This window comes from Corvus cornix, chromosome 9, assembly GCF_000738735.6.
Source record: "Corvus cornix cornix isolate S_Up_H32 chromosome 9, ASM73873v5, whole genome shotgun sequence".
In the NCBI taxonomy this organism is placed as follows: domain Eukaryota; kingdom Metazoa; phylum Chordata; class Aves; order Passeriformes; family Corvidae; genus Corvus; species Corvus cornix.
Genome location: NC_046339.1, coordinates 8,998,144 through 9,025,447, shown reverse-complemented (window position 1 = coordinate 9,025,447; position 27,304 = coordinate 8,998,144). Strand labels below are relative to the sequence as shown.

Here is a 27,304-nt window from a genome sequence, read left to right as displayed (position 1 = left end):
TACACACTCCCCAGCAACATTCACACAGCAAGTAGGACATGCCTCAGTGGCCTCAGACAAAAAAAAAAAAAAAAAGAAAAAAAAGAACACCTCCTCTCCCCCCCCCCCCCCCCCCCCACTAAACAACAAATCTGGAGAAACCATCCAAAAGAGCCTCAGGAAAGGGAACTTTCCATGGAGAAGCAACAGCCCAAGAGTCCCTGCCCAGTAAAAACTGCATCAAAATATTCATCACACAGCTGGCGGAGATCTCTGAAACCTGGCAGTATCACACGCCGGATACTCGAAGGCACATTTGCTTTGTGTTTTGGAAGAGGAATCCAGTTACAACACACTGCAGCTGCAAGGCTGAGGGAAAGGAGGCAACACTTGGTATCCTTCCTCTGTTCCTGTCCCCATTTTCAAGCTTCGTGGCTGGCGTGAACTGGTGATCTAAGCAGACACGTTGACATCCCTGAGTGAAATGGCACCATTTGTGGCCTCTGAGACTTTGTCCTCAAGCACCATTGCTGGTGTATCTGTAGTGACTGCTGTAGTGTCTATGGCAGGAAGTGGATTCAAGCCCTGGGATAAGATCTGTTGGATCGTTTTCCGCAAATTGGGGTGCAGCTGGTTTTGGGTCTGGTAAAAAATTTCTAAGGCAAAAGACTTGAGGGTGCCAGTGCAAAGGTCCTCGTAAAGTGGAATTGTGTACATCCGAGACATCTGCAAAAAAGGAAAACAGCATAAAAACACTTCAATAAAAGTCAAGGAGTTCAGCTCTTCTACAGTCTTCAGCTACACTCCAACAGCCCAGCCCTGAATAACTTCAGACTGGAGACAAGCAACACATTTCTTCAAAAGACAGATGAGACTACTCTAAGTCTGATGCAAGGATTTTATGAATGGCAATAAAAAAGCATCTGCTTTCTGAGACTGAGCTACTTCCACAAATAACAGAGCTATTTTTTTAAAGGCCAAATAGAAGAAGCCACATTGAACACATGCATTAACCTTTTGCTCCTGCACAATAACTACTACTGAAAAGAACTCGATGAGCTCTAGCCTTGCTTGAAGTGTAATTATTCAAATAATCACATTATTTAGTAGTGCAAAAACTTGTGGTCTGGAAAAGCCAAGGCTGCTACAAACCAATAAAAAAATGCATGGGGCAGGGCTGGGACAAGGGTATTGAGTCAGGCTAGAAAAGCAGAGATTATCTGTAGGCATTTGAAATTACATCTGCCCATTCCTCCCCACCGCTAGCAGGTGAGCCATGCTCAGCCCCTTCGCAACACACCTGGGCTACACTTGGCCAGGAAGCAGAAGTTCCAAGGTCTTTCACGTCGCATGTCTCATGCACATGTCTCATGCACTGAGAGGTGCAGTGATTTTAATCCAGCAGTTAGTACCTGGTTTTCCAAGAAGCGACGGACTTTGTAAAGGTCTGGATAATAGTCATTTCGGACTACAATCTGCAACCAGCGGATACGGATTTCTGCATTCATGGAGTCCAGCTGAGAGGAGTAACATTCCGAGAGCTTTTTTATCACCTCTGAAGAGAGCACACACACAGAGAAAGAACTGTGACCTATTTTGTCAATTTTGAGGGTCATCAGAGAATAACAGTTCATAAAATCACAGAATCATAGAATCTGTTGGGCTGAAAAAAGACTTTTGAAGATCACCTATTTCAATCCCTCTGCCATGGGCAGGGACATCTACCTGACTTTACATCAATTATAATGTCAACCAGAGGTAGAGATCCTCAGAATTCAATCAATTATTCCAGGGAGAATTTTCTACTATCCTGGTAAGAGTACTCACCATGTGGCAGTGGTGATCCATCCAGCAATCTGTCCAGGAAAAGCACAGTTTGGAACGTTCTCCATTTAGTGAGGTCAACACTGCTGGCAGCAGCAACAGAGTCCAGAGGCTCTGTGGTCCAGAGTTTGAAGAGTGTCTCCACTGGTCTGGTCAGACTGGATCCCTGAGATAAGTCTGGCTCAGCTAACGGAGGTCCTGTAGCATTGAGCCAACGTTCAAACTCCAGTCCTGGAATGAGGAGTACCAAAAATGTGGAGCAGGGATCTCTGCAGGTGGCTTGGCTGCCTCAAAGTTCGGGACTGCTTCTGGCATAGTTAAGAGAGGTTCTAACAACAGCAACCAATAATTACAGTGACACAACAGTCTTAGCAGCCTCATTGGGATAGCCTATGGAACAGGTGGAAGAGTGCCAGCAACACCTCTCCAAACCTCACCATGACTTTTCTAGAGCTCAACAGTACAGTAGGTACAAGAAACACACGTGCTCTTAAGGCAGCCAGGCTGACAAGTACCTGTGTTCAAACTATGCTCTAATATTTGTGTGCCTACATTTCTCTCTCAGAATTCTGAGGAAGACTGAAGAATATGGAGAAAACACACTTTATTAAAAAAAAGGGGGAGGTGAGAGGGCTGACTAAACTCCTCCTACCCACCAGTAAACCCAAGCAATTTAAATTTATTTATACAACTAATAACAAAAAAAAAAAGTTTCTTCAAAAGCAGCAGAGCCTGCTTTCCAATAGAGCTCTTCCTCTTGACCTTTTACCACCTCAATACTTTCCTAACTCTCGGCAATACTTCCTGTTCCACGCCATCTACACTAGAACTCCTATCTTCTGCACCCCCTGAATATTAGCCAGGCAAAAATTAGCAAATGCTGTGGTTAACTCATTAGCCAGCCAGTGGGCCAAGTAAAACACAGAGCTGCTGAGCTCATGCTGCAGCTTTTCCCACAGTAAACTCACTCATCTACACCTCTCCACAGGCAGTTCCCTCTCCACAAAGCTTGTAGGCATCCAGTATCCCTAAGAACTATACTCTGCTGGTCTGGTTTAAACTGACCAATGGGCTCAATAGCTACTTGCAGGGATGGACACATGGCAGGATGAGTCTCATTTCTTTAAGCAAGTGAGATAATAAGCAGCTGGTACTCCACAGACCTTCCACAAATCCACCAACAGCTATAAATAGGGGATATAAAGGAGAGTGAAGCATTCTGGAAGAGATTTTATGTGTATAAGTAGGATCTTGGGAAAGTTACAGTTCTCAAAGCATGTTTTCTGTTATTAAAATAGATGAAATTTCGAAGTGTGTTCACCTTTTCCTTGCATTTAAGCATGTGTAAATCTCACATGCACTGATCATTCTGTCTGCAGTGAAAGGTGAGTTAATGAGAAAGTTAACCAAGGAACACTCAGCTAATTAATGCCAAAACTGTCAGCAATTTAAGATGGTCTCATTCCCCAACATAGAGGCAGTAACCACATATTCTGTCAAGAACACCTGGTTGTTGCCAAACGGTTTTGTTTGCCTTAGCGTTTCCCTATGAATCCTCCAAGCCAAGCACAACATTTATCATCCAGGTTTTCTACAGTGTTTACAGTTAACTAAGTAAATCTCCTACCTGCTTTGCTCTCAACACATTGCTCTTTCAGCTCTGGAAAAAAATTCAGGAAGGAATCCAGAAGATCTTGAGCCACAACACTGGTAAATTTATACTTCTCAATGTAGGCCTAAAATAGTAAAAAGTTCAAATTATGATTAGGAGCAAGACAGCTTCCTTTTGACGTAGAACCACTGCATGCCACAACAACACAAATAATACAAACATAAGAGTAAGTATTTGAAGGTTTAAAAAAAATGAAGAAAAATATCCTCCCTCCTCACCCAGTCAATTAAAGAAGCACCATAACAAGAAAAAAAAAAGAGTAGCTGCAAATACATTGACAGTTGAGTATCATTTCTTTTTCCTTTTCCAAAACAAGTCATTAGCTGACAATTTTCAATAGGTTTTGCAAGTGTGGTTCCAGGCACCAACCTTCCCCAATATAGTAACCCATACCCTTTGTCACCCTGGTTTAAAAACCCCAAGCTAATACTTCTTAGTAGTGAATCAAGTCACATCTTTCCAGTCAGAGGCAATCTGCTGGAACAGCTTTCTAATTACTTGGAGCACAGAACAAGAGATAACAAAAGTATACTACTATTCTGTATGTAGCACCTCATAAGCTCAGAATCTCAGAAATCTTGTAGACAGATTCATGTAGGTTGACAGACAGGCCCACAACATTTCTCCACCTCTGACACACTTGTATTCAACTTTACCCTTAACAATTAGCCACAGTGACAGAATCTGGGGGGGAAAAAACCAAACAACAACAACAAAAAATCAGCTCTAAATCTCAAGAAAACACATATTTATACTCACTCTTAGGAAGGAGTCAAAGTGTCTGGGGTCACCACAAAGCTGGGACAGGTAGTAAACAAAGCAGTAACCTTTTTCATAGGTGAAGAGGTTCATTAAATTACTGGGATTTACACCTGAAAGAAGAAGACAACATGATAAACTCTAATAAGGAGAGTGATTTCCAGCCCTTAAGTTATACAGGCCCCTCAGAGATCACCAAGGCAACACATAGTGACTTAAAACAAGCCTTGTTGTCAGTACATTTAAGTTACTGCAGTAAATTAAATAGATGCAGTCCAAAGCACAGCCTGAAAAATAATTTTTTTTTTTAATCAATCTTTGTAAGGTAAGTAGTAATTCCCAATGGAATAAGTCACTTCAAACTAGAAGTCACTGAAAACAGATCTGGAACTGGAGAACAAATCTTTTTTTCTTTTTGCAGCGCCAGGTTCTGGGAATCACCACACCACAAATTTTCAAAGACATCAATATAAGGTAATCATTTCTTGCTGCTCCTTTTCTGAGGCTTCCAACACATGCTTTTCCATCCCATTTGGCTCCAATATCATCTAGATTGAAAACTGCTTCACCCACCCAGATGTGACCCCAGAACTAGAGAACTATCAGTGAAAGAGATAGGTAAATCAGGAGTGCAGTCATGCATCTGGCTCAGGGAATAACCAGTCTCTGCACAGCTCAACTTAGAGCAAGTACTTGTTTATCTGCATGCTGAATACATACATACATAGTTCTTAAATGAATACATAAAGAGAGCAACATTTAATAGCAGAGGATTTTACACAATGTTTCCAAATATTTCCATTATAAAATAGTTTATTTTGCATATCCAGAATTTCAAACCCACATAGCTTTCAAGGCAGGTTTTTACATTCTTTCTACTCAGCAAATCTGTTGTGTTCTTACACAGAACAATATCTGTGTAAAGATGAGTTATCCAACTTTGAAAAAAGCTTGAAAGCTAAGCTTCCTTATTTATTTTTAGACTCGTTTACAAACCAGTACTTCTTTCTCTTTTTTTTTTTTTTCATAAAGGATATGTAAAAATTAGTCTTCTTTTGTCTATATTCCACCATGGACATACAGATGTGTGTAATTTTGTGTAGAGCAGCCTCAGCCAAGAGCAATACCTGGCTCCAGTTTAACTTGAAGCTTGCTGACCGGGTTGTCTTCTCCAAGGAGCTTCATCTGCCTGTGGAGAGCATCAAGGCGGAATGCGGTCTCCAAACATGTGAAGGCAGCTCCTACCCCAGAAAGTAATTGTTAGTTATGGGAAAATGATCAGCAAAACCTGACCTGGGCAGGACTAGCACAGGGACAAAGTAAAAGCTGCTGCAGGTGCAAAAGATGGAACAGTGAGACAGAATCACAGTAATGTAATGGCAGAGAAACTTGAGTGCAGAACATCCTTGTAATGAATAATGGCAGTCAGAGCCTAACCCAGTGTATTTCCTCACTCTGATGATGCATCGGGCTGCATTGAAAAACAAAGCAGCATGAAAACTATGCTAAAGTTTACATCCTAGACATCATCTTATCAGTTCTTGCAAGATAAGGAGAGCAGCACTACAACAAATTTATTGTACAGGTAACTTTCAGGGAGCAATCAAGTGCTACAAAAACATGCTGTCACCAGTGCCAAGGATATTACTAAGGAAATGTCACCTCTTGAGTGGAAAGAGAAAAGGATTGGATTTGGTTATTGTATTATAGATCCTGTGTATATTTTTTAAGCTTTATGTATCATCCTACCTGTTTTTGTAGAAGTTTTTCACCTTCCTCTCATTAGGACTCTTTACAGTTGTGACTGGGTAAACTACTCCTTTCTCTTCCCTAACTGCAGCGTAGAGCATTCCATGCTTTCAAACCAAACTAGCTGTATTACACTGCCAAGGCAAGAGATCTTTACTACGCCCTTGCAGACATCAGAAGCTGCGGAAAACGGATTTTCAGATTCAGAAGATACTTAACATCCATCGCTATTAACATTTTAGCCTTCTTTGATAAGTTTTTAACCCAAACAGAGGGTTTGTTACATAGATACAACCTCAGTCTCAATGTAACACCCGAATCCTACATAGCCCAGTGCGTAATAAGAACCAGGATATGTTTGGAAAACAGGAGAGCCTGCATGAGCAGACAAAGAAGTGGATGTGCTTCCCAGGGGAAAGCAAGAACTAGGATAACTAGTGTTAAGGGCAATGACTTCATGCAACAGAGGGGAGAATTAAGCAAGATCCAAGAGGAGTCAGTGGATTCAAATTTCCCTAAACAATATCATTACAAAGATGCCTTTTTACTATCAATAGAAGACACTCCAGAAATTATGTCAGAAATTGTAAGATTTAGATCAGAGGTTTGTCTTAGAAACAAAATAGAATGGAGAAAGAGCTTACTAAAGAATGGCACTGGGAAAGCCTTTTTTTAGTTTCCTAACAAATGCTCCTTGAAACAACCAGTTCTAGAGAACAGACAAAATTCAGCAAGCGTTTTGTTCTATGTTGGATGGACAGACTAAGACGATGAATAGGTTGATATCTTCTGACCTACTCACATTACTGCCATGTATAATGTGACTTAGGACAGTAGTACCCACTGAGAATTACTCAACATAAAACAGCTTTCAAAGACACATAATATGCATTGTAACATCTCCATAGATGCTCAGAGCACTTCTTTGCCTAAACTTAATTATCATCAGCTTGTGTCCAAAAACAATATACATGAATAAAAACAAATGCTTTCTTCTAAACACCTTTGCTGCCAAGATTTCTAGGAACTTTTCCAAGATTGTTTACAATGGATGCTTGAGAAAACACATGGAACTGGCTTTTAAGAACATAACAGGACAAACTGGAAAAGCATACGTTCCCATTATTCACTTCAATAAAAAGCCAATTAAACTTAAAAGCAAGAGGAATAATTTACTACTTATATTCTAAAGACAGCACCATAAAACTGACCTGTGAAATTCACTGACGCAAGCAAAGGCAGGGCTTACAATCCTGCAGGAAGCCTCCAGCACATAAACAGACAGCTACATAAATCTATACTTTTTTTTTTAGTGCTATTGCCATCATTCTTTTTATCAGTAGGTAGCTACTAACTGATCAGAATTAAAAGAACACTTTTTCACAGGACAGTTATTTCACAATATAACTGTGATAAGACTTCTTATCTTTCTCTGAAGCATCCTCTGCTCACCTTGCTCTGACATATCAACATCTGCCTGGTAACCAAAAGTAGTTCCAAGTCCCCACAGCACTGTGCTAACACACTTCACTCAAAGCCCCTGATACCATATCAGATATTGAGCCCACTAAAGCCAAGACAACGTCAAACTCTAAGTATGCAAGATGTTCAACACAAAGTTTGGGGCTGTGTGTGGGTGTGTGTTCCAGAAATAAAACCTAACTGAAACCAGCTCCCTACAGACTTCTGAGCTTCCAATGCAAATACTCTATGCAGCCAACTCTGAGTTATGGTAAGAAGGAGCACAAGAAGTTTCTGCAGCAGTACCATAGGTCTCGGTGGTGATCCGGCGCTGCGCGTAGGTGGCCAGGCCCTCACTCAGCCACATCTCCTCCCACGTGGCGTTGGTGACCGCGTTCCCAAACCAGCTGTGGGCAACCTCGTGAATGACGTCAATGATTAAAAACTCATCGCTCTCCAGAATGGAAGAGATGATGAAGGTCAGGCATGGGTTTTCCATGGCAACAATAGGGAAGGATGGAGGAAGAAAAACAATGTCATATCTAAAATTAGGGAGAGAAGAAAGAAGAAAGGAGATGAGTAAATTGCGGCTAGCAGACACATAGTAACACTTACTTCTTTCAGAAGACACACAGTAACATTTTTCATTCTTTCGGGAAGGCTCTTCTGAGACCTTCTCCTGACTTCAGGAACAAACTTTCTGGGCAAGTGGTGCCTACTTCTTCTGATCAGAGGATCACAGAATTTGTTTTGTTGGCCAAGGACCTGCTTATGTTTGGACATAAAGACTTGACAGTCTTTTGATGTGCACCAGATCCAGCACATCCCAGAAGCATTGTGCTCCCTTCACACACACAAACTCATCACAAGTTGTGTATCTGGGAGCCAGAAAACTGTTTACATTATAAACAGTAGTGTAACATGGTGTTGAGTCCCCAGAGACTCCCAGGAAAGAAAGAGGCTAGGAAGCTGTCAATGAATTCATTGATTTCCTATACATGCAGTGTCAGCAAAATCACCTTAATCTGTCTGCTTCAGAACACAACAGTAATATTTGTTTTGTTTTCTAAATTTCTTTACCAGTGATGAGCACTGGCACACTGGGCCACATTCTCAGATTATTTCAAGCAATATTTTATAAGTTAACAACAATGAGATCTTCCTGCTTACCTTTAGCAAAGAAATATATGAAGCTTTTATAATCATTTTCTTCCATCCAAAGAATGAAAGTATTCTCTCAAAACCACTCATTTTTAACACACAGTCCAGCTATTCAAGAACTATTAATGTTGGTTTGAGAGACTTGGACTCTCAATGTACTGAGATTTTCAGTATACTCATGCATACCACAATAAATGCAGAAATAAATGAGATTAATAAAACAACCATACATTTTAAATGGTGTCTGGCCCCATGCTGGACTTGCATCACAAAACACTGTAGTATGAAAAACCCTCACTCCTTAGGAAAGACCCACTGTTTAGAAACCTCCAGTTCTGCCCTGCAAACCAGCTAAAACACCTCCATGCCTCCATGGTCCTTCCTGCCACTTGTGGAGAGAAAACTCCAGAGTCTGTTTGCAACTACTACAATCATGCCAGTTAAAATGCTGATTGGCCCTTCTATAGGGAGAAAGCACGACCATTTCTGAATACTGTTTTATTTTGTTCCCATTGCACATTCCCAGGAGACTGATTAAACTCACCTTCCCCATATATAGGGGCCATACAGACTCTCTGCAGCTGTCAACCAGCGTTCAACAATGCCAGAAAGCTTGCTGATGGCTGTTGGCAGCAGGCAAGGCTCTGCCCACACTCTGCTCCTGTCAGAAAACAGAAAACATCAGGTGATACTTCAGCAAACTGAATTATCTCTTAGAAAAAACAGCCTGTCTGCTCACCACACTTCCATGTATGGTAATAGTGCAAGGAGACCTCCCATCAGACCCAGGCCCTCCTAGGCTAATGCTCCATGGAACATGGCAAGAGGTAACCAAAAATCACTCCAACAAGGCAACGAGAAAGCAGCTGTAATGACTTCAGGGGACAGTAGGCAACATTTATGAAAGAGGAACATATCTTTGCCAGTGCAGTGCCATGAATTTCTTTACACCCAACTACACTTCAAACTCAGTGCTCACAGCTCACGGACCCAACTGTTCTCTTATCAACATCTTTGCTACTTTACAGTATGAAGCACTGTACAGGGACATAAAATGCAGAATGAACTCACTGCAAATCTTACCTTGGACCTATGTCTGCGTGTATGAGGTCTCCAGCCACCAGGGCCACTAGGTAGGCAGGAACTGGATATTCCATGTAAAATTGATATACACCTTCCTCTTCTACGTAGGAGCTTTGGGTGGCACTCATCAACACCTGTATGCCTGCTGGAGCCTGGAAGACACCATCATACACTTCAACTCACCAGATAATCACAGCTGAATGACTGAATCACAAATCTCTGGTTCATTTTCATGTAGGCCTGATGATGTACATTAAAAACAATAATTTAGATAACACAAAATGTAAGATTTCTGTGAAGTTTTTACACCACAATCTGCCCAGTCCATGGAAACATACCAACCAAAAATATGAATCCTCCTATATGCCAGCTGCCCCAAAAGCACCCACATATTAAATTATTTCGTCTATACAAAATGCAACATTATTTGATGCTGCTTTCAAAAAACTTCAGGTTTTTTCTTTCAAAATTTAGTACAATACAGTTGAATATTATCATCAATAACCCCTATTGGAAGGGACCAGCCAAATTCTCTCTCATATTTCCATTTCACAATTACTCTTTCAGCATTGAGGACAAGGAAGGCAAGACCCACGTGGGATAGGCAACAGAGTTATGTTTGTGGCACTACCCTGATTCTGGTCCAAGAACCAGAATCACTCCAACAGTTTAAAAATCCAGTATTGCTTACAACACTGAATCACAATATTTTTAGCAGGTGTACATACACGATGTAACTATGCTTTCACAGGTTAACAGCAACTAAGAGCTCCATGAACCATTCACAGCCATCCCTTACCTTGACAGTAGCTGAGTAGGTGCATTTCACTGCAGGGGTGTCAAAGCAGGGGAAGAAGGAGCGGTTACACACCGAGTGTCCCTGTGTGAAGACAAAGGGCTTGGCATTGCCGTACGTCAGCTCTGGATCCAGCCACCAGATCTGTTAAAACACAACAGAGGGAAGAAGAGGTGAGGGAAAGGGACAACAGCACAAAGATGAACTGCCAAAACCAAAATGTGAAATCAAGACGATTGTGGGGGAGAAACACCACCTCAGCTGCTCAGCTGCCTGGATGAACACCTGCCACAGGGCACATTTCCATCTCCAACTGTACATCTTTCTACTCCAGTTTATTTTCCAGAAATGCTCAGAAAAATTTCCTGCTGTCTGAACACTGAGTGGTGACACATAACAGTGACTTACAGCCACTCACTATTTCTGTTGTATCAATTTACTTGATTAATAACAAGTCCCTAACAAACATCCACACAACCTTCTTGTCAAAGGGAGTACTCTGGATACCTCCATGTTTATAACTCAATATGAACAGGAGTAGAAGGGGTCAGGTAAAACAGCTGAAAAAAAAAAAAAAACCACCCCCAAAACAAACCCAAATCCACAAAGTAAAAATCCCTGAAGCTGAACTGTGTACACAACATTATCTCTGACCCTGACACTGCCCTCCTGGCTGAAGCATCAAACATTTTGACACTATGCAAAAAAGTCAGTATATGTAAGAAACATCTGGTCAAGGACATTGGAGGCCCCTTTTTACAGAATGGATAAGGAGATTCTGAGTGGTCACAAAAGGAAAGCCAACAAAACACACTACTGAGCATGTCAATTTTCAGTATCAAATAGCAAAGGAATCACAAGTCAGACACCCAGCAAATAATTAGAACATATTAAGAATAATAAGAAAAAGTCCAATTATTTGCCTTTTGGTTTTTATATTTCAAAAGTTTGTGCTTGCTCATGCTCCCTGCCTCCAACTTTGAAGTGCAGGAGCAATTTTAAATAAGGATTTTCTTGTAATCCTAGAACTCTGGAGCTGAACTTTGATGGAAAAAATCAAATATTGTGAAATTTGCAATAAAATTGGAACCACTGGAAGTCTTGGAAACAGTCAAGCACAAGGAATAAAACTTCTGAGTCTGCCGAATTCTTAGCTCAAAGCAACCAATAAATCTGAGATCAGGGAACAGCAGTTAGTGCAAACACTAGTTCAGTTCTGGTCCTCAAGGGAAAGCAACAAAACACAGAAGAGAAGCCTGGGTACTAAGTCTGCTTACATTTTAACAACATATTACAGCTCTGCCTCCTAGTTAACTTTTGGAAGTTAAAGTTTTCTCTCTCTCCTTCTGTCCTATAAGGTTATTTTTTGATATCTTCTTCCCTTGCCTTTAGACCTTTTTCCTCAGGTGCCAATGTGCTCCTCTCCCAAATCATCCACTGGAGCAGCATCTGCAGGGATCAGTGAAAGGTAAGGACAGGAAACACACAGTCTGCAGCTTTCAGTTATTCCTATGGAGTCTCACACTTCCACTGGCAAATGTTTGGGGGTTTTTTAGGTGGGAGGCACTAGAAAATTAAAAACCTTTATCTAGAAGTAAAATTAATCCCTTGAAATTTGTTTTAAGATTGCCCTCTTCTATTTCAAGCCTGTAGGACCAGAAACAAGCTCAAAGCTGGACTTCTGAGGAGCCCTGTCTGTTCACATCCACGTGCTGCATTTCAGCACACTGCCCACAGCCTTGGGGCACCTATACAGCTACAGATTTCCATGAATTACATTTCTCATAGATATCTGCATTTCACAGCAAGGAATATAATTTCTGCAATGCCACGTTATGGAACTGGAGACAGCTATTCCAGAAGGCATTTGGGGACATATATCTCATTAAACACCAATAACTAGTAACTTCCACCCAGAACACACATATGCAAAAAAATGAAAATACTATATTTTAATACAGGGTAGTAGTTTTCTAATGATCCAGGGAAGAGGCTCAGAAATTAAATTTCAAAGATCTGCCCCAATGCCTTTTTTGACTCCTCTGATCAGTGGCTTTGTACTTTTATCATAAAGTCTGACTTCCAATCTGTATCGTTGGTCCTGCTGAAGAGACTCATCTTCAAAAGATTGTTTCCTTTACTTTTTGAGAGACAGAAAAGGCTAACAAAGAAAACAGAGATAAGGCACCACCACACCTAAATCGCTTACAACACTTGAGTAGGAAGGAAAAAGGGCTGACGATGTCTTTACAGCAGAGAGATAAGGGGAAGCTCTCCCTGAGCAGTGCAGGAGGAAAACATAAGCAGGAAGGGAAGGGGAACCAAGAGCTGATTCTTGTTTACAAGAAACTCCATAAATTAAGGACAACTTCTTTTCAACCAGTCCTGCTTTATTTGACATTTGGTTGAAGTTAAGTGAAGCACCAACCCCAAGAGCCAAGAGGGAAAACATTTGCAGAGGATGAAGTATTTTTTTCCCCTGTTTTCTAATGTCTGCAGCTACATGGCAAGCCTCCGTCTCTCTTTCCAGACGCACTTGGAACAATGATGAAAGTTATCCTGAAACAATATAAATAGATCTGTAATATAAATAGACCAGGCTATGCTGCTGGACAGAGGCAGGGCTACAGGCTGGAGAAAATGAGTGTAAGCAGCATCCTAGAAAGGAGTGCGAGGCCCAGGGTGCTGCTGGGGCGAGCAGTGGAGCATAGGGATAGAGCAGCATTTGGGGCTGTAGCATCTACTCCACATCCAAATCCCTCCTGCACTTCCCCTTGGGAAATACATGTGACATCATCATCATGCTCTTCATTTTTATCTAGCTTTTCATGTATACAGGAAAGCTGTTTCACACATTAAAGCTGTTCTGTGGTGCATTTCAATTACAAAGACCTGCTGCATGATTCCTCTGCTGAACAAAGGCTTTGGGCAGCCCAGGCTTTTCCCTGCCCACGTATTCTCACACTTCATAAGGCACCTGCCAAGAGTATAATTTTTATTGACTTAGATCATAATCTTTTGCCCAAATCTGGCAAATGACAAAGGCAATTAGCTAAGCCTCTTTTAATCTTAAACCTCTCCATGTTTTTACATGCATTATTGATGAAGGTCGCAGGAAGAGCTGCAAAGCCACAGCTTCTGTTCTAGGCAAACAAGGTGCTCTATCTGATCACAAAGTAAACAAAACACCTGAGATGCAGAGCATGTGACAGCAGCAAGGCACACCTGGGCAGCAAGTCATTCTATGGGGACTGAGAAATCAAGACAAATCTAAGGAATTACAGGGAAGTTTCTAGCACTACAAAGAGGACTGTCCTTTCTGCTAAATCCTGAAGATAAGGAAATGTTACAATTTTTTATACCAGAACCCAGAGCAGAATTTGCATTTAAGGAAAGAAAATAGCACTGGTGTTAAGATGTGCACTGCCAAATCAGAGGAATGACACAGTGGGCAAGAGACAGGTGTAGATTTTTCTCTCTAGGGAAGGAAAAAAGAAAGTGTCACACAAGAGTATTACCAAGAAGTAAGGGATGAGGGAGAAGGGGAGGAAGAGCAGGACCACTGTCCCCAACACACCTGATCAGTGTGTGCCTTCAGCCCACACCAGGAGAGATACAAAATGATTGTGACAGTCTTGCCTCTGATGGGAACTGGCAATGTACTGAGCATATGGTTTCCTAACAGCACAGGGAGCTGGAATGCTCTGTGAAAGGCAGATTTAATCTCTCAGCTGTCTCTCAATGTCCATCAAACAACCAAAGATCTTGGCTCCTTCCTCCACACGAGAAATAATAGGATAGTCAAATAACATGTCCAGATGGCCCAAAGCAAGTATAGCAAGACAACAGGTTTCCAATTTTAAACCCACTACTATCTCTGCTGCTGATCTTACTGCCAACACATTCACACTGCACTGTAACATGCATTTACTGTTTTATAGGTCCCACAAGTATGCTAAAGGTCCCACAGAAAATAAGCCCTGACCTAAGGAGAATATATTCCTAGAATGGCCAAAGAAAATAGAAATTTTAGAAGACAGAGGTCTAACACTGTAAAATTGTGCCTCACTGGCAGAGAAAAGGGACTGCCAGAATATTTACAAGACATGAGTATAAGCCAGTTGACCCTTATATGCATATGGGTTACTCATCCCTGTTAAAGTGCAATGCTGGGCCAAAAACCAGCAATGACATAGAGCACTACAATAGCACCAAACCACTTTGGATCCAAACAAAATAGTTCAGCATGCTGAACATGAAGGGCTACAACAGGTGCTACTTGAGGACAAATACTTTGCCAGCCAAAACTTACAACAGTGAGTGAGCAAACATGGTAGGGTTTATGTCAGTGAGCATGCCTGCTTCTGCTTTCCAGTATCACTTGGGAAGGGCAGTGCATGTCCCTAATGCTGTGACCATCAATAATCTTGACATGAGTCCTTGCAGCTTCATTTCAGCTGAAGCAGGACACGCTGTTAAAAGTACAATAAAGACTTCAAAAAACAGGATAAAGAATAGGTAGCTCACCTCTGATCCATGGGGAGCAAGACAACAACAGAGGGAATGGAAGAAATGTCCTGCTCTCAGCATCCACACAGGACTGCATGTGGGGCCAAGGAAGCAACACATTAATACAAGGTGAGACTAAATGGATGTCACATCAATCAGTGCTCTGAAGCTTCCAGTGGTTTTCACATCATTCCCAAAGCCAGATCAGTATTCCAATCGTACTGAGATCATTTCTTCATAGACTCAGCAGGACAGGCTGCCCCTTTGGCAACAGGACTGGCAAAACTCGGGAAAGCACAAGCTGGTCTAAAATAAAACAATTTGTTCAAGAGGAGGAAAGCACATTATCATGTACTTTGGGAGGTGTGGCTCAGCCAGACTGAGAACGATTACAGAGCACACAGCAATGCCAAATTAGCTTTAAAGCCTTCTCACCATAAACAAGGCAGAGAGCGGACAAAAGAAACAGGTTTCTTCATAAACCCAGGAAAAAAACAATGAACAGAATCTTCTGAACAGAGCATTGTACAAGGAAATAGTAAAGCCAGGAATTCCAGAGGAGAAAAGGAACAATATCCAAGTGGATCTGAACTTTAAAAGCGCCAGAATCTTCGTTTTTGCACTTTTAGGGAAGGACTAGAACATTAAAAAGTTACCCTATGACCACAGGAAACTTCCATCAATAAAAATCTTCATGTGGAACTCACTATTCCAAGCGAGCCAATGTGTAAGACTACCCAGATCATTCCAATGATGAAATTACTTTTGTGATCTTCCATGTAGTATTAAAATTAGACAGAGAAACATCCAGCAAACTCATTCTAATCAGCAACACTTTCCTGTCATGAGGAAAGGCCTACTATTTACTTCCTGTGGGTTGTTTTGCAAGAAGCTTTTATGTTCAATTCCTGCTCTTGTTAAATACATTGTAAAAATCAAATAGATCGACACGTTTACCGGTTTTGACCAGTGCAACAGCAACACCAAATCAGAGGGCTGAGAGTCAATTCCTTTAGGCAAGATAGAGGCAACAAAGTTGCAAGACTCTTAAAAAAAAAAAAAAATTTCTTTTGCAAATAGATTCAAGAACCACGTGACGAAAATCACCTCAGTTTAATTCCCAACCTGAACAGACTGTACAGTACTAAAAAGAACTGATGTTCAAGTGGGAACTTCATATTTTCACTATCATAACTTCTTAAAAACACAAGGTCTGACAGGCAGCACCTAAAAGGCCGGGAATAAAGTGGTTCTAAATACCGGGGGTTTAAAAGAAGTGACAGAATTTACAAAGCATTTCACTGTTGAAGAAAGCTAATCCACAGACATGGAAGCACCTCCATGGCCACATCCAAAGGGGTGTTTTGGGCCATTTCTCATCCCTTTTTTCAGCAGATAACTTGTAGGAACACGTAGAATCACCCCTGTTCTCAAAGCTCCTGACCACGGCTCATTGGAACACCAGCCTAGGTGCGCAAGGCCTGATTTTGTAAGCAGCTGGCAAAACCCCCAGGGAAACTCCTGAATTGTGGATGACATAATTTGTCCTGAAGGACTGAGTCGAGGCAGCAGTTTTCAAATTTTCACTCTCCTCGCCAACAGCTGCAATGCCCTTAAAGAACGAAAAACTTTTAAATTACTATTGCGGTGGAGGATGAATAGCCTTGGGGTCCACTCGATGGGAGAAGACAGGAGGGAGAGCAGCTGGGTCGGTACGAGCACCGCTGCTGAGTGCGGCGGGGGACGGCGGGGCTGGCAGTGCCGAGAGCGCCTGCGGGCAGGGCACAGATGCTGCTGCCCAGCGGGCTGGCGCTGCCAGGCGATGAGGACCAGGGACAGGACCGGAGGGGCTGGCAGGGAGATATCTCCCACCGCCTTTGCTGCGGGGCCGGGCGCTTCCCCGACGGTCACTTAGAACAGAAGTAAAGATGTGCGACAGGCACGGGCGACACGGGAGGGCTCTGCCAGCCGCTCCGGGACCGGTTTCCTACGTTACCAACCCCTGCCCGGTACTCACGGCAGGGCCGTCGGCCGTCGTGTAGCGGACGATGATCTGGAAGGGCTGGTGCGGCTGGAGGGCGGCGGGCAGGGAGACAGTGAGGGACGAGCCGTAGTCGGTGAAGGGGTCCACCCTGAAGCCGAGCGGGCAGGCGGAGCAGGGCGGCTGGGAGAAGAGGGGCAGCGGCGGCGGCGGCTCGGCGGCGGCGGGCGGGGGGCCGGCGGGCGGGTCCCCCGGGGGGGCGGCGGGGGGCAGCGGTCCGGCGGCGATGCAGGGCGCCGAGAGGAAGGTGGCGGTGGCGGGCGGGCTGGCGGCGCAGGGCGGCGCGCAGGGCGGCGGCGGCGGCGGGCAGGGCGGCGGGGGCGGCGGGGCTGGGGCGGCGGCGGCCTCGGCGGGCGAGAAGGCGAAGGCGCAGGGCGCTTCCCCGGCCGCGGCGCGGCGGAAAGCGGCCGAGAGGACGCGCAGCGCCGGGTGCACGTCCAGCACCAGGGCGCGGGGCTGCGGGCGCAGCGCGCAGAGCTCCAGCACCAGGCAGCCCGCCAGCGCCCGCGCCTCGGGCCGCAGCTCCAGCCCCAGGTGCAGGTGCCTCAGGCTGAAGAGCTGCGAGCTGGACGCCGACGCCACGTCCGGCGGCGGCTCGGGAGGTGGCGGCGGGGCCGGCGGCGCCTCCGGCCCGGCCGCGGAACCCTTGCGGCAGCAGCACAGGCCGGGCGGCCGCGGAGCCGGAGCCGCCATGGAGCGGCGGCGGAGGAGGAGGAGGAGGAGGCGGCGGAGGCGGCGGCTGCTATGTGAAATCCATGGGCGGGCGGGGAGGAGGGAGGCCCCGGCGGCCGGAGCGGCCGGGGCGGGGAGGGGGAGGCGGAAAAGACCGGCCGAGGGAACGCAGGGCCCGGGCCCGGACAGCAGCGGCGGGCGCGGCCGCCGGGGGGCGCCGGGGGGCGCTGGAGGGCGGCCCCGCCCCGCCCGCCCGCTGCGCGCGCACCCGCCCCGCCCCGGCACCGCCTCAGCCCGGCCCGGGCGCAGCCGAACACAAGGCGGGCGTCGGGACAGCCCCGGTACCGGGATCGCTGCCGGGGGAGCAGCGTTCACTTGTTCGTTCACTCATTCATTCGTTCATTCCCTCACTCACACGTGTGGGCGTCCGCGCGTGCTGCCCTGAGCACCGGCAGCTCCTTCCAGCCGTTCCCCCGTTCACAGGGCAGCTTTAACCGGCCCACGCAGAGCTTCCCTCCTCTCCCCCTACCCCACCCCAGGGCCTGGCCCGGACACACCGATTCCCAGCGCTCCTGCTCTGGGGACGGCCATTGGCATGGCCACAACGCCCCGCTCGGGTGGCTCCTGTCCCCTGACAGCCAGCTCTGTCCCCTCCGCACAGTGAGTGAATGCCTCACCGTCCCCCGCTCCTGGCTCCACGACAAACACCCCCAAAACCTCCATACCACGGCTCCTAGCAGGGCTGATTCTTGCACCCTCATCCCACCGGTACCTATTCTGGCTTCCTCACTCCTCCTGGTCACACCCCCACATCGAGCTCACAGCTAACCCTAAACAGCCTCCCTTCTTCCTGCACCCCATATACACCCTTTTAAAAATCCTTTCCCTCCCAGCTGGGCTGCCTGTAGTTTCCTGCCTCCAAGTCTCACTGAAAACTGGCCCCAGAGCCCTGCTCAGATATAATGCACTTTACTCTTCCCTAGAACTCTAGGTAATCAATCACACACCCTATACTGCTGCCTTCCTAAATGGGAAAGGACAGAAACCACAAAATTATCAGCTTTGTACAGCACTTGTTTCTCTGCATGGCAACAGCAGGAGTCAGCAAGCTGGAAGGAAGGAGGTCTGTGCAAGTAACTGTGATTTGCACTCCCCCCAGCCCAAGGGCAGCGTAAAGTCTCTGTCCCATGTAATGACATTCCTGTAAGTTATTTTCACTCTAATTTTCACTGTTATGCTTTGCCTACTGCCTGATGAGGCTCCAACACAAGTATTTTGGATAAGACAGGAACATTTCTCACATGGTTGTGGGTTTAATGAACCCACAGTGGTACATTCTAAAAGCCTCCCAAGCCTTACACTAACGGCTGCAGCATCTGCACCAAATTCCAGCTAAGTTTCCACTGTATCATCACACCAGAGGCACAAACTGTAGCCTCAGCACATTGTGGCTGCAGTTACCAGCTCAACCAAGGGTTAAACACAGAATCACCGTCTACCAACCTGAAGCTAAAGAAAACCTTTGTGTAAAACATATATAGTTTTATATATAGTAGAACACATGCTACAGTTGCAGTAAAAAAATAACACTCAGGCTCTTCGGTTGCTGGGTACAGCACCGTGCACTTTCTCAGTGTTCTTTTGAAGAACCTCCAAAGAGCAATTTTGTCATTGCAATAAATTCCCTTGTAACTAAGAAAAACACTTTGTCCTGCCATCTTTTCTGTCCGTGTTCTTTAATAAATCAAACGTCCTGCTTTTATCCTTCTCATACCTTCTCTCACTCATACCAATTGCCTTTTGAAAAAATTCAGCTTCCTCAAATTTTGTTTCCAGTGATGCACTAAGGCCTGTGTGACCTGGATTTCACCTACAGGTGATGTGCAAAGCACAGCCCAGCAACCTCAGGATCTGACCCTGCATGACCTTCACCACAGGTAAGGGTGAAATGTCCTCAGGTGTTCAAGCCAGCACAACTTCAGGGCCTGATTTGGCACTTAATTACATCAATCTAACTGCATGTTATCTCCTGGGTAATTTTAGAAGAATCCTACCTGTGCTTTGGTTGAAGTCCCAAGCAAGTGCAATGTGTCCACTCATCAGACTGACAAGATGAGCAGGAACACATTCTCTTGAAGAGGCTCTAAGCTTTTGATAATGAATCAGGATCAGCTGCACTCGCTGTATTTGGACAGAATAAGCAAAACTGACGTAATGGAAAGTCCAGAGGACAATACAGTAACCAGTTATCCCAGACAAATCTCTCTCCTCTTGCACACTTGCTGGTCTTGGGCCACAGCCTTTGCTGGAAGGTGTGCTAGTTTTGGCTGGGCTAGAGTGAATTTTCTTCACAGTAGCTGGTATCAAGCTGTGTTTGGGGTTTGTGCTGAAAACAGTGTTGGTAATTCAGGGATAGTGTAGCTGTTGCTGAGCAGGGCTTGCACAGAGCCAAGGATATTTCTGCTTCTCACTTGACCAGTGAGGCGGCTGGGGGTGCTCAAGGAGATGGGATGGGACAGAGCAGGGACAGACTGATAGATATAGACAGATATAACTGGCCAGATAGATATTCCAGATCATATGGCATTATAAAAGCTGGAGAGGAAGGAGGGGACATTCAGAGGATGGTGTTTGTTTTCCCAAGTCACCATTACCCACAATGGAGCCCTGCGTTCATGGAGAAGGCTGGGACATGGGGAATTAAATACCTTGTTTTAGCTTGCTTGTGTGGCTTTTGCTTTCCCTATTAAACTGTTTTGATCTCAGCTCTCAAGTTTTCTAGCTTCCTACCCTTCCAATTCTCTCCCCCATCCCACAGGACTGTGTGGGGCTTAGTTGCCAGTTGATATTAAACTAGAACAGAAGCATGTGCTATCTCCATGCTATTTTGGGCAGGATCTCTTTAAGGAAAATCTCTGTCCCAATCCCAGCATCTTATTCTATTCCTCATAGGATGAAATCTTCCCTGGGTATCACACTATAAATTCTAAAGCAGAATCCAACTCCTGAACCTTCCAATCATCATCAACCTCTTGTAGAATGCTCCAAAGATACAGATATTTCAGTCCCATTTGTAAATATTAATGTTTCTTCCTTCCACTTCAGTGATAGGGCCCTTGGCCAGGCCTCAGCTTGCTCCTGTGGTTTGGGATGAAAGCCAGTAAAAAAATTACAGCTACCCCTGTGAGCAGCAATACTTCAGTGCATCTGTGAGACAAATGAAGCACAGAAGTGATCACAACAGAAAGAACATTTCCTTCTGTCAGTCTCTGTCTTTAATTCCAAAGTAACAATGCTGCAGCTAAGGTTTAACAAAATGGTTGAGTTAATCCCTGCTGTTCACAGGTGACTGTTCACCTGCTCCATCACAGGCCCTTGTCTGACACCTTGCTGAGCTGTTTCAGCTCACCAAAGCTGCAGCAAAGATTCAGCTCTTTAGGAGAGTGTAACTGGGAAGCAGCAGTTTGGGGCAGTGAACGCTGAGCAGTTCCCTCACACACCTATGCTACTGTTACAGCCAGCACCTGCTGAAAAGAGCAGCCCCACTTCACCTCCCTTCCAGGTGGTGCCTTCCTGTCTCCTTTGTACAGCATTCCTGCTTTCTGCAAGTTAGCTTTCTGATCTGGACCACACAAGAGCCACTGCTGGCATCAGGAAAGGAAGAGGAAGTCCCAGCCTGGAAGAAGAAGGAGGAGGATAAGATCAGGATGGCTCCCCTTTTGCCCAGACTGCCATTAGCTCAGCCTTAGCTGTAAAGTAAAGCCACACACTGACCCCAGCAGCACTCAGAACCAGGTACATTAGCCCATTTCCTTCAAGTGAAATGCTAAAGTCCATGGGGCAAACTCCAGGCCTGTGAGCAGGGTAAGGTCTGTGCCAGCTAATTCTTGCTTTGGAGAAGAGTTAAGAACAATCACAGCAATGCTTTTTGTGCTACTTCCAGCTACAGCGCAAGCTCTGTTAATGCCATGATTTGCCTGTGGTACTGGTAGGTAGAAATGCTTCTTTCTGTGACTTTGCAGTCATGTCACACTATAAACTGTAGTGCTTTCAGGTAAAGAAAATAGAAAATCTGAGCCTAAGAAGGTCTTCCACCTGACCTCAGCCCTTCTACTTGGCTTGAATGCTTGCACTATAAATTATTACTTCCTGTACTACTTAACATACATGTATTGCAAGCAACCCCCATGCTTTTAAATCACCCACCACACTTTTAAAGAAACACCTTTACTCTGAAGAAAGAAAGATTGGACCTTGATGCATGACAAGAGGAAAAAACAAACAAACAAAAAAGACTGCAAACCTGTTCCCCAGGGCTCAGAAAGGTGCAAAGTTATTTATGTGCCCAAAACAAACCACTTAAGCCAATAAAATTTACAAAACCCAAAATAGTTTTATTTACTTTTCAGATTTCTGCCTCAATGAGACATTTTGCAAACATGCTAAGGCTACAAAATGTCCAAGTTGACAAAGACATGCAACGCTGACCATTCAATAAGTCACAGCTATCACAGGAGCAACTGTGTCCCCCCGGGCCACAGGTCCCAAAAAACAGGGATGGTGTACAGTGATCATGGCAATGCACTACGCAGAACCCAGTAACCTGAGGTAGGTCATTTACAGTAAGAAAACCATGTCCTACACCAGTGTTACATCCTGATCAACAGGAACCCCTTTAAGGTTCCAGAAGATGTGGGGTCAAGGACTGCTTCCTTAACAAGTGTGCAAGAAAGAAACAGGAAATATCAATGTTGATTAATCTTAGTATAAGTGAGCAGAACAAAGAGTTAGTGTTACCCATGCCAGTGAAAGCCAACCTAAACCTCTGAGGAGTGTTAGCAGCTTCAAGATAGAGAGTCAGTCAGCTGAAGCAACTCTGAAAAGGCTTTCCTGCCAGCATACAGGGTATGATTTGAACCTTATGATTAATTTGTTACAGATCATTCCACGAACAGTAAGATTTTGGTTGTGTTAGATCAGCGAAGCAGGAAGAGCTTGGGCTGGCTTGCATTAAAATAAACTCTGCTGATACAGTAAGAAATACTGTGTCAGAACACTGAGAAAATACAAGGCCTTAATGTGACCCAGGAGCGGTTCCCCACTCTGATCACTAAAAACCCTGCTTTGGAAAAGCATTATGGGAAGCAGCAGCCGCTGCTGTGGTGAACATTAGCAATGCCCCAAATAGCTTTGATAAATTACAATGCAATAGTTACACCACAGAGCTCTTCTCTGCTGCGCTAGACAAAGATGTGACAATAAAGGACACTATTGCAAAGCTTCACTTCCACTCAGACACGCAGAAAATCTGGCACTAGGAAAAGACGAACTGTAAAAGACAAAACAGTGTCTGATACCGTCCGATAACAAAGCCAGATCTCTGGTACCATAAACTGTACAAAAATGATAGAAAAGAATATGCACTGTTATTAATACAGTGCTTATTTTAATATAAAATAAACAGCTTACATTTCCACTGTAAATATAGGCTATATACAGAATTATGTATAGATATAGCTACATGTATAAAGCTTCATTATAGGCCTCTGATACATTTATAACTATGGCTCCCTGAGCCATTTGTAGAGTGCATTTAATAACAAAAAATTAGTAAATATGGAATAAATACAATAATAAAAACATTAAGAGTTCTTCTGACATGGTTTTAAAAACTCTCTGGCTTGACACATTGTGCTAAAAATTAAAAGATGAAAAGGCAATAATCTGCGAGGAGGAGGAGGAAGAAGAGCTGGCCTGCCACAGGCAGGGAGCATAGCTCTCCAAAATTAAAGTGACTTTGCCCTGAATTTTAGCCCTTGACAGCAACCTTGTTCTCTGCAGCAGCAAACATAGCATAGAAGCGCGAGTTCTCGTTGGCCAGAAGGGCAGCTGGGGTGTCGAATTCCACTACCTGAAACCAAACAAGGCAGGTAAAATATGTCAGTAAAATTCAGCAGAAAATTGACTCCCACCCCTTGGACTTGTGATGTGATAGTAAAGAATAGAAAACACAGCATTCATCTTTAGATGAGACACCAGGCAGTGAAAGTACATGCATTTATGGATACTGTAAAGCTTCAGACTGGCTCAAACACTGGAACTAACCCAATAGCAAGCAACCTCTGCTGGCTCTGGCAGAGGCAGATACTATGGGCTTTTGCCTTCTCTACCTTTAAGAGCCTCACCCAATGTTCTTACATTTGATTTAACTGTTTATGACTCCCAAATGGAAGCCTGAAAAATAGGTAAGTATCTGTCATAGGCATGCTTGATGGCACAGGGCTTTATCAAAGTAATGGGACACTGCCCAGCAGGGATGTTTATGTTATTACCCATCTCAGAACTAACCTACAAAGGGTATTTCAAAAATATTTTTAAAGATAAACTATTATTCTATGGTACTTTCTCAGTGCGAAAACAGAATTTTGCCATCTTTGATTTTGTCACAGTAAGGTAGCAACTGATTCTGTTGGAGTATTATTACCAAAATCCTCTGTGTAAATAAACACAGAGGATTTTCTACCCTGCAGTGCAGTTGTTCCCTCAGTTCAGTCTGCACACAAGGCACCACCAGACCAGAGGCAGAGACGCCTCCCTGCTCACCTGTCCCTGTGTTAGCACCATGATCCGATCACAGCCCAGGACTGTGTGCAGGCGATGAGCAATTGTTAACATAGTGCAGTCTGCAAACGCCTCTCTGATGGTCTCCTGGATCAGTAAGTCTGTCTCTGTGTCCATAGCAGCTGTTGCTTCATCCAAGATCAATATCTGAAAGCAGCACAGAATCCTGGCTGTTACCCACAGTCACACCTTCCCTCCTGAATATAAAAATACATAGAGTAGGCAGAATGGCCATGGCCAAGAGTTGTCACAATCAGCAATCCTTACAGAGTTGTGGGCACAAAAGCAGTTTTTACAAGTAGCCTTTCAGTTTTCTTTATGTAATTGCCTTCAACAAAGGATCACACTGGGAAGACCTATGGATCACACTTACATTTTATGGTCACATCCTAGAGCTACATCTGGATTATGAACCGGGCCTCAACTTTCCTACTTTCAGTTTCATATTCAGTAGATTAATCTCAAATACAAATTTTACCAGTAAACTAATTTGACACATGCTTGGTGGTGACATTCCTTCTGAAATGAGTCAATACTGACTAGGCTTAATACTTTCCTTATGCTGGGTAAGAATTCTCTTACTCTCAGACAAACTGATTTGGAGTGACTTTTTGTCACAGCTGAACTGAACATGCTTTGTGCAGGTACTGCAGAGACGGTAACTTCTGCTGAGTAGTCTGACTTTAAAAACAGATGCAGAGTGAACTTTAAAATATTATGATATGTTGCATTTCAGACAAAAGGTTCTTAAAACCAGAATCCTGGTCAATCTCAATCCAAAAGTCCTTTCTCACTGTAATTATTGTTTTCCATTCCTGCAAAACCTTTCACTTGGCTGGCATAGCATGGTCCCAAACTCTACTTGGAGACCACATTTTAGTAGAAGGAAAACACTTGGCTCATATCCACAAAAAGGTGGAAGAAGGGAAGAATCTGATGCTCTCCAGTAACAGGACATGGAATAAAAGATTAGGCCAGTCTGACACACTATTGTTAACACTTGCAAACAACACCTTTCCAATGGCAGGACATTACAGGAGCTGGCTACAAATACCTTCCTGGTTGTTTTAACCTTACACCTCTCTGGGTTGCAATAATCATTGGTGTGATTCCTCTGACAGAAAGAATCCAGCACAAAAGAAGGCTTGTTCAATCCTATAATTTTGGTATCTCCAGCTATTTCTCTCCCTGCTGCGCTCACCTTGCAACGACGCAGCAGAGCTCTAGCTATGCACAGTAACTGTCTCTCTCCAACAGAAAAGTTCTCCCCATTTTCCATCACTTCTGAATCAAGTTTCATAGGCAGCTGGGCAACCTGCATGGGAAAGAAGAGGAAAAAAAATCTTACAGAATTGCATAAAATCATATAAACACAAACAGCATATAAACACAAACTCTTTGTCACCAAGAGACGAGAGTGAACCTAGTCCCTGCAGGAATTCCTCCAGCCTGAATTCCATAGCCATAGCTGCCACTTGACTACCAAGAAAAAGAATTGGAAATGTCATGGCAGCAAGTCTTGCTGCAGAGGGCCTCACAAAGGGCAGGTTTTAAGGTCACTATAAATTTGTACATGCGACATGTACACTCACAAATAGAAATGCAGAATGCACACTTAAGGCACATACAGAAAAATACCACTTGTAATGTTTTAACACCCTAAGAATCCCTGTGATGAAGCAGCACTCTGCTATGCTACATACTAAAAAATACACACAGAACATGGCATGTTCTCAAAAAACCAAAAATATCAGTGATAAAATTATGGAAAAAAGTTTAAAGATTGGTCAAATAAAGCATAGAGAACAAGGGGAAAAAATACAGAGAAAAAGCTTTATCTAAATACCTCTAACATAGCTACTAACAGAACATGTTGCTTTGGAAGTCAAATACAAACATGTATCTCCCAGTGTACATAATACTTACACACTCCTTCATGTGAGTCCTTTCCAAAGCAGCCCAGATCTGTTCCTCACTGTACTGATTGAAAGGATCCAAGTTTGATCTGGAAGAGGAAGCAGAAAACAAGCAGAATTTTAACTCAGCAATGAATGGCAAAGCAGCAGTGTGCTAATTCTTCCAGACAGGTGATTTACATCTGGCCTTCCACTGGCAGTTTCCTTGCCAAGGAAATCAGATGCTCCCAGCACTCTGGGGTTAGAAGAGCCAAAAAACAAGAGTAGAGATGGAAGACAAAGACACTAAAACTTCAACCACATCTAAAGGGAAGCAAGACTTCCATGCAGGATGATCACACCCAGTGCTGCACTGGGCCAGGTAAAATCATTCATCTGTGCTTTTGTTGTTTCAAAACCAGAACAGAAGCTAGGATGCCTGAGAGCTACCACCTCACCAGGCACCTATGGCATTTCAGGTATAAACTGGTAGACTGCTCAGTCCCTTTCTTGCCTTCTTATGGTCTCACTAACCTCACAGTGCCACTGAACAGCACAGGTTCCTGAGGGATTATGGAGAGTTTGCTCCGAAGATCTGCTAAGCCAATGTCATTTATTTTCACTCCATCAATTTTAATGCAGCCTCCAGACAGTTCAACGAGACGAAAGAGTGCCATTCCAAGGGAAGACTTCCCTAAAAATGAGACAGGAAAAACAAGACTGGTGTTTCTACAGAATCATAACAGCTTTCAGATGAGAAAGTATTTTAAAAAGCCGTCCACATCTAAGAAAAGTTTTAAAATACCAAAAAGTCCTGGCAGCAATGCTCTGGTAAGTACTGAGGTTCAGCATTTAAACTGAGCAATTGTGGAGGCAGCTCCTAATCTCTCCTCAAAGAAGCCATCCCTGGAGTCCTGCCCCAACCCCACTGCCAAAACCCTGCCATGAAAACCCAATACAACAATATAAATTATTTATTTAGAAACTCATTCTGAGGTTGATTTAAGTCATCTCACAAACAGGGGTTTGGATTCTTCACATTACAGAGCTCTGAGATGGCTCAGAGCCAAACCTGCCTGCAG

The 27,304-nt window shown here is 44.1% G+C and overlaps 1 protein-coding gene across 8 annotated transcripts in view; it reads right to left on the bottom strand.

Annotated features, from left to right (window-relative positions):
• Positions 1-393: 393 nt before the first annotated feature.
• ABCC5 (ATP binding cassette subfamily C member 5) overlaps positions 394-27,304 on the bottom strand; it is a 67,576-nt gene continuing 40,665 nt past the window's right edge. For 5 of the 8 annotated variants that reach the window (XM_039557008.1, XM_039557009.1, XM_019284574.2 and 2 more), the window contains 15 exons: positions 26,757-26,916; positions 26,254-26,332; positions 25,529-25,642; positions 24,310-24,474; positions 23,534-23,617; positions 10,488-10,628; positions 9,689-9,840; positions 9,150-9,266; positions 7,751-7,986; positions 5,362-5,475; positions 4,235-4,347; positions 3,431-3,539; positions 1,807-2,034; positions 1,392-1,534; positions 394-705 (listed from right to left, as the gene is read on the bottom strand). In XM_039557008.1, the coding sequence (XP_039412942.1) occupies positions 433-705; positions 1,392-1,534; positions 1,807-2,034; positions 3,431-3,539; positions 4,235-4,347; positions 5,362-5,475; positions 7,751-7,986; positions 9,150-9,266; positions 9,689-9,840; positions 10,488-10,628; positions 23,534-23,617; positions 24,310-24,474; positions 25,529-25,642; positions 26,254-26,332; positions 26,757-26,916 (2,228 nt within the window). In that variant the 3' untranslated portion in view covers positions 394-432. Of the gene's footprint in view, positions 706-1,279; positions 1,535-1,806; positions 2,035-3,430; positions 3,540-4,234; positions 4,348-5,361; positions 5,476-7,750; positions 7,987-9,149; positions 9,267-9,688; positions 9,841-10,487; positions 10,629-17,010; positions 17,845-22,076; positions 23,618-24,309; positions 24,475-25,528; positions 25,643-26,253; positions 26,333-26,756; positions 26,917-27,304 lie in introns of those variants that run through there. The other 3 variants (XR_005602655.1, XM_039557011.1, XM_039557010.1) reach the window with 3 other exon arrangements.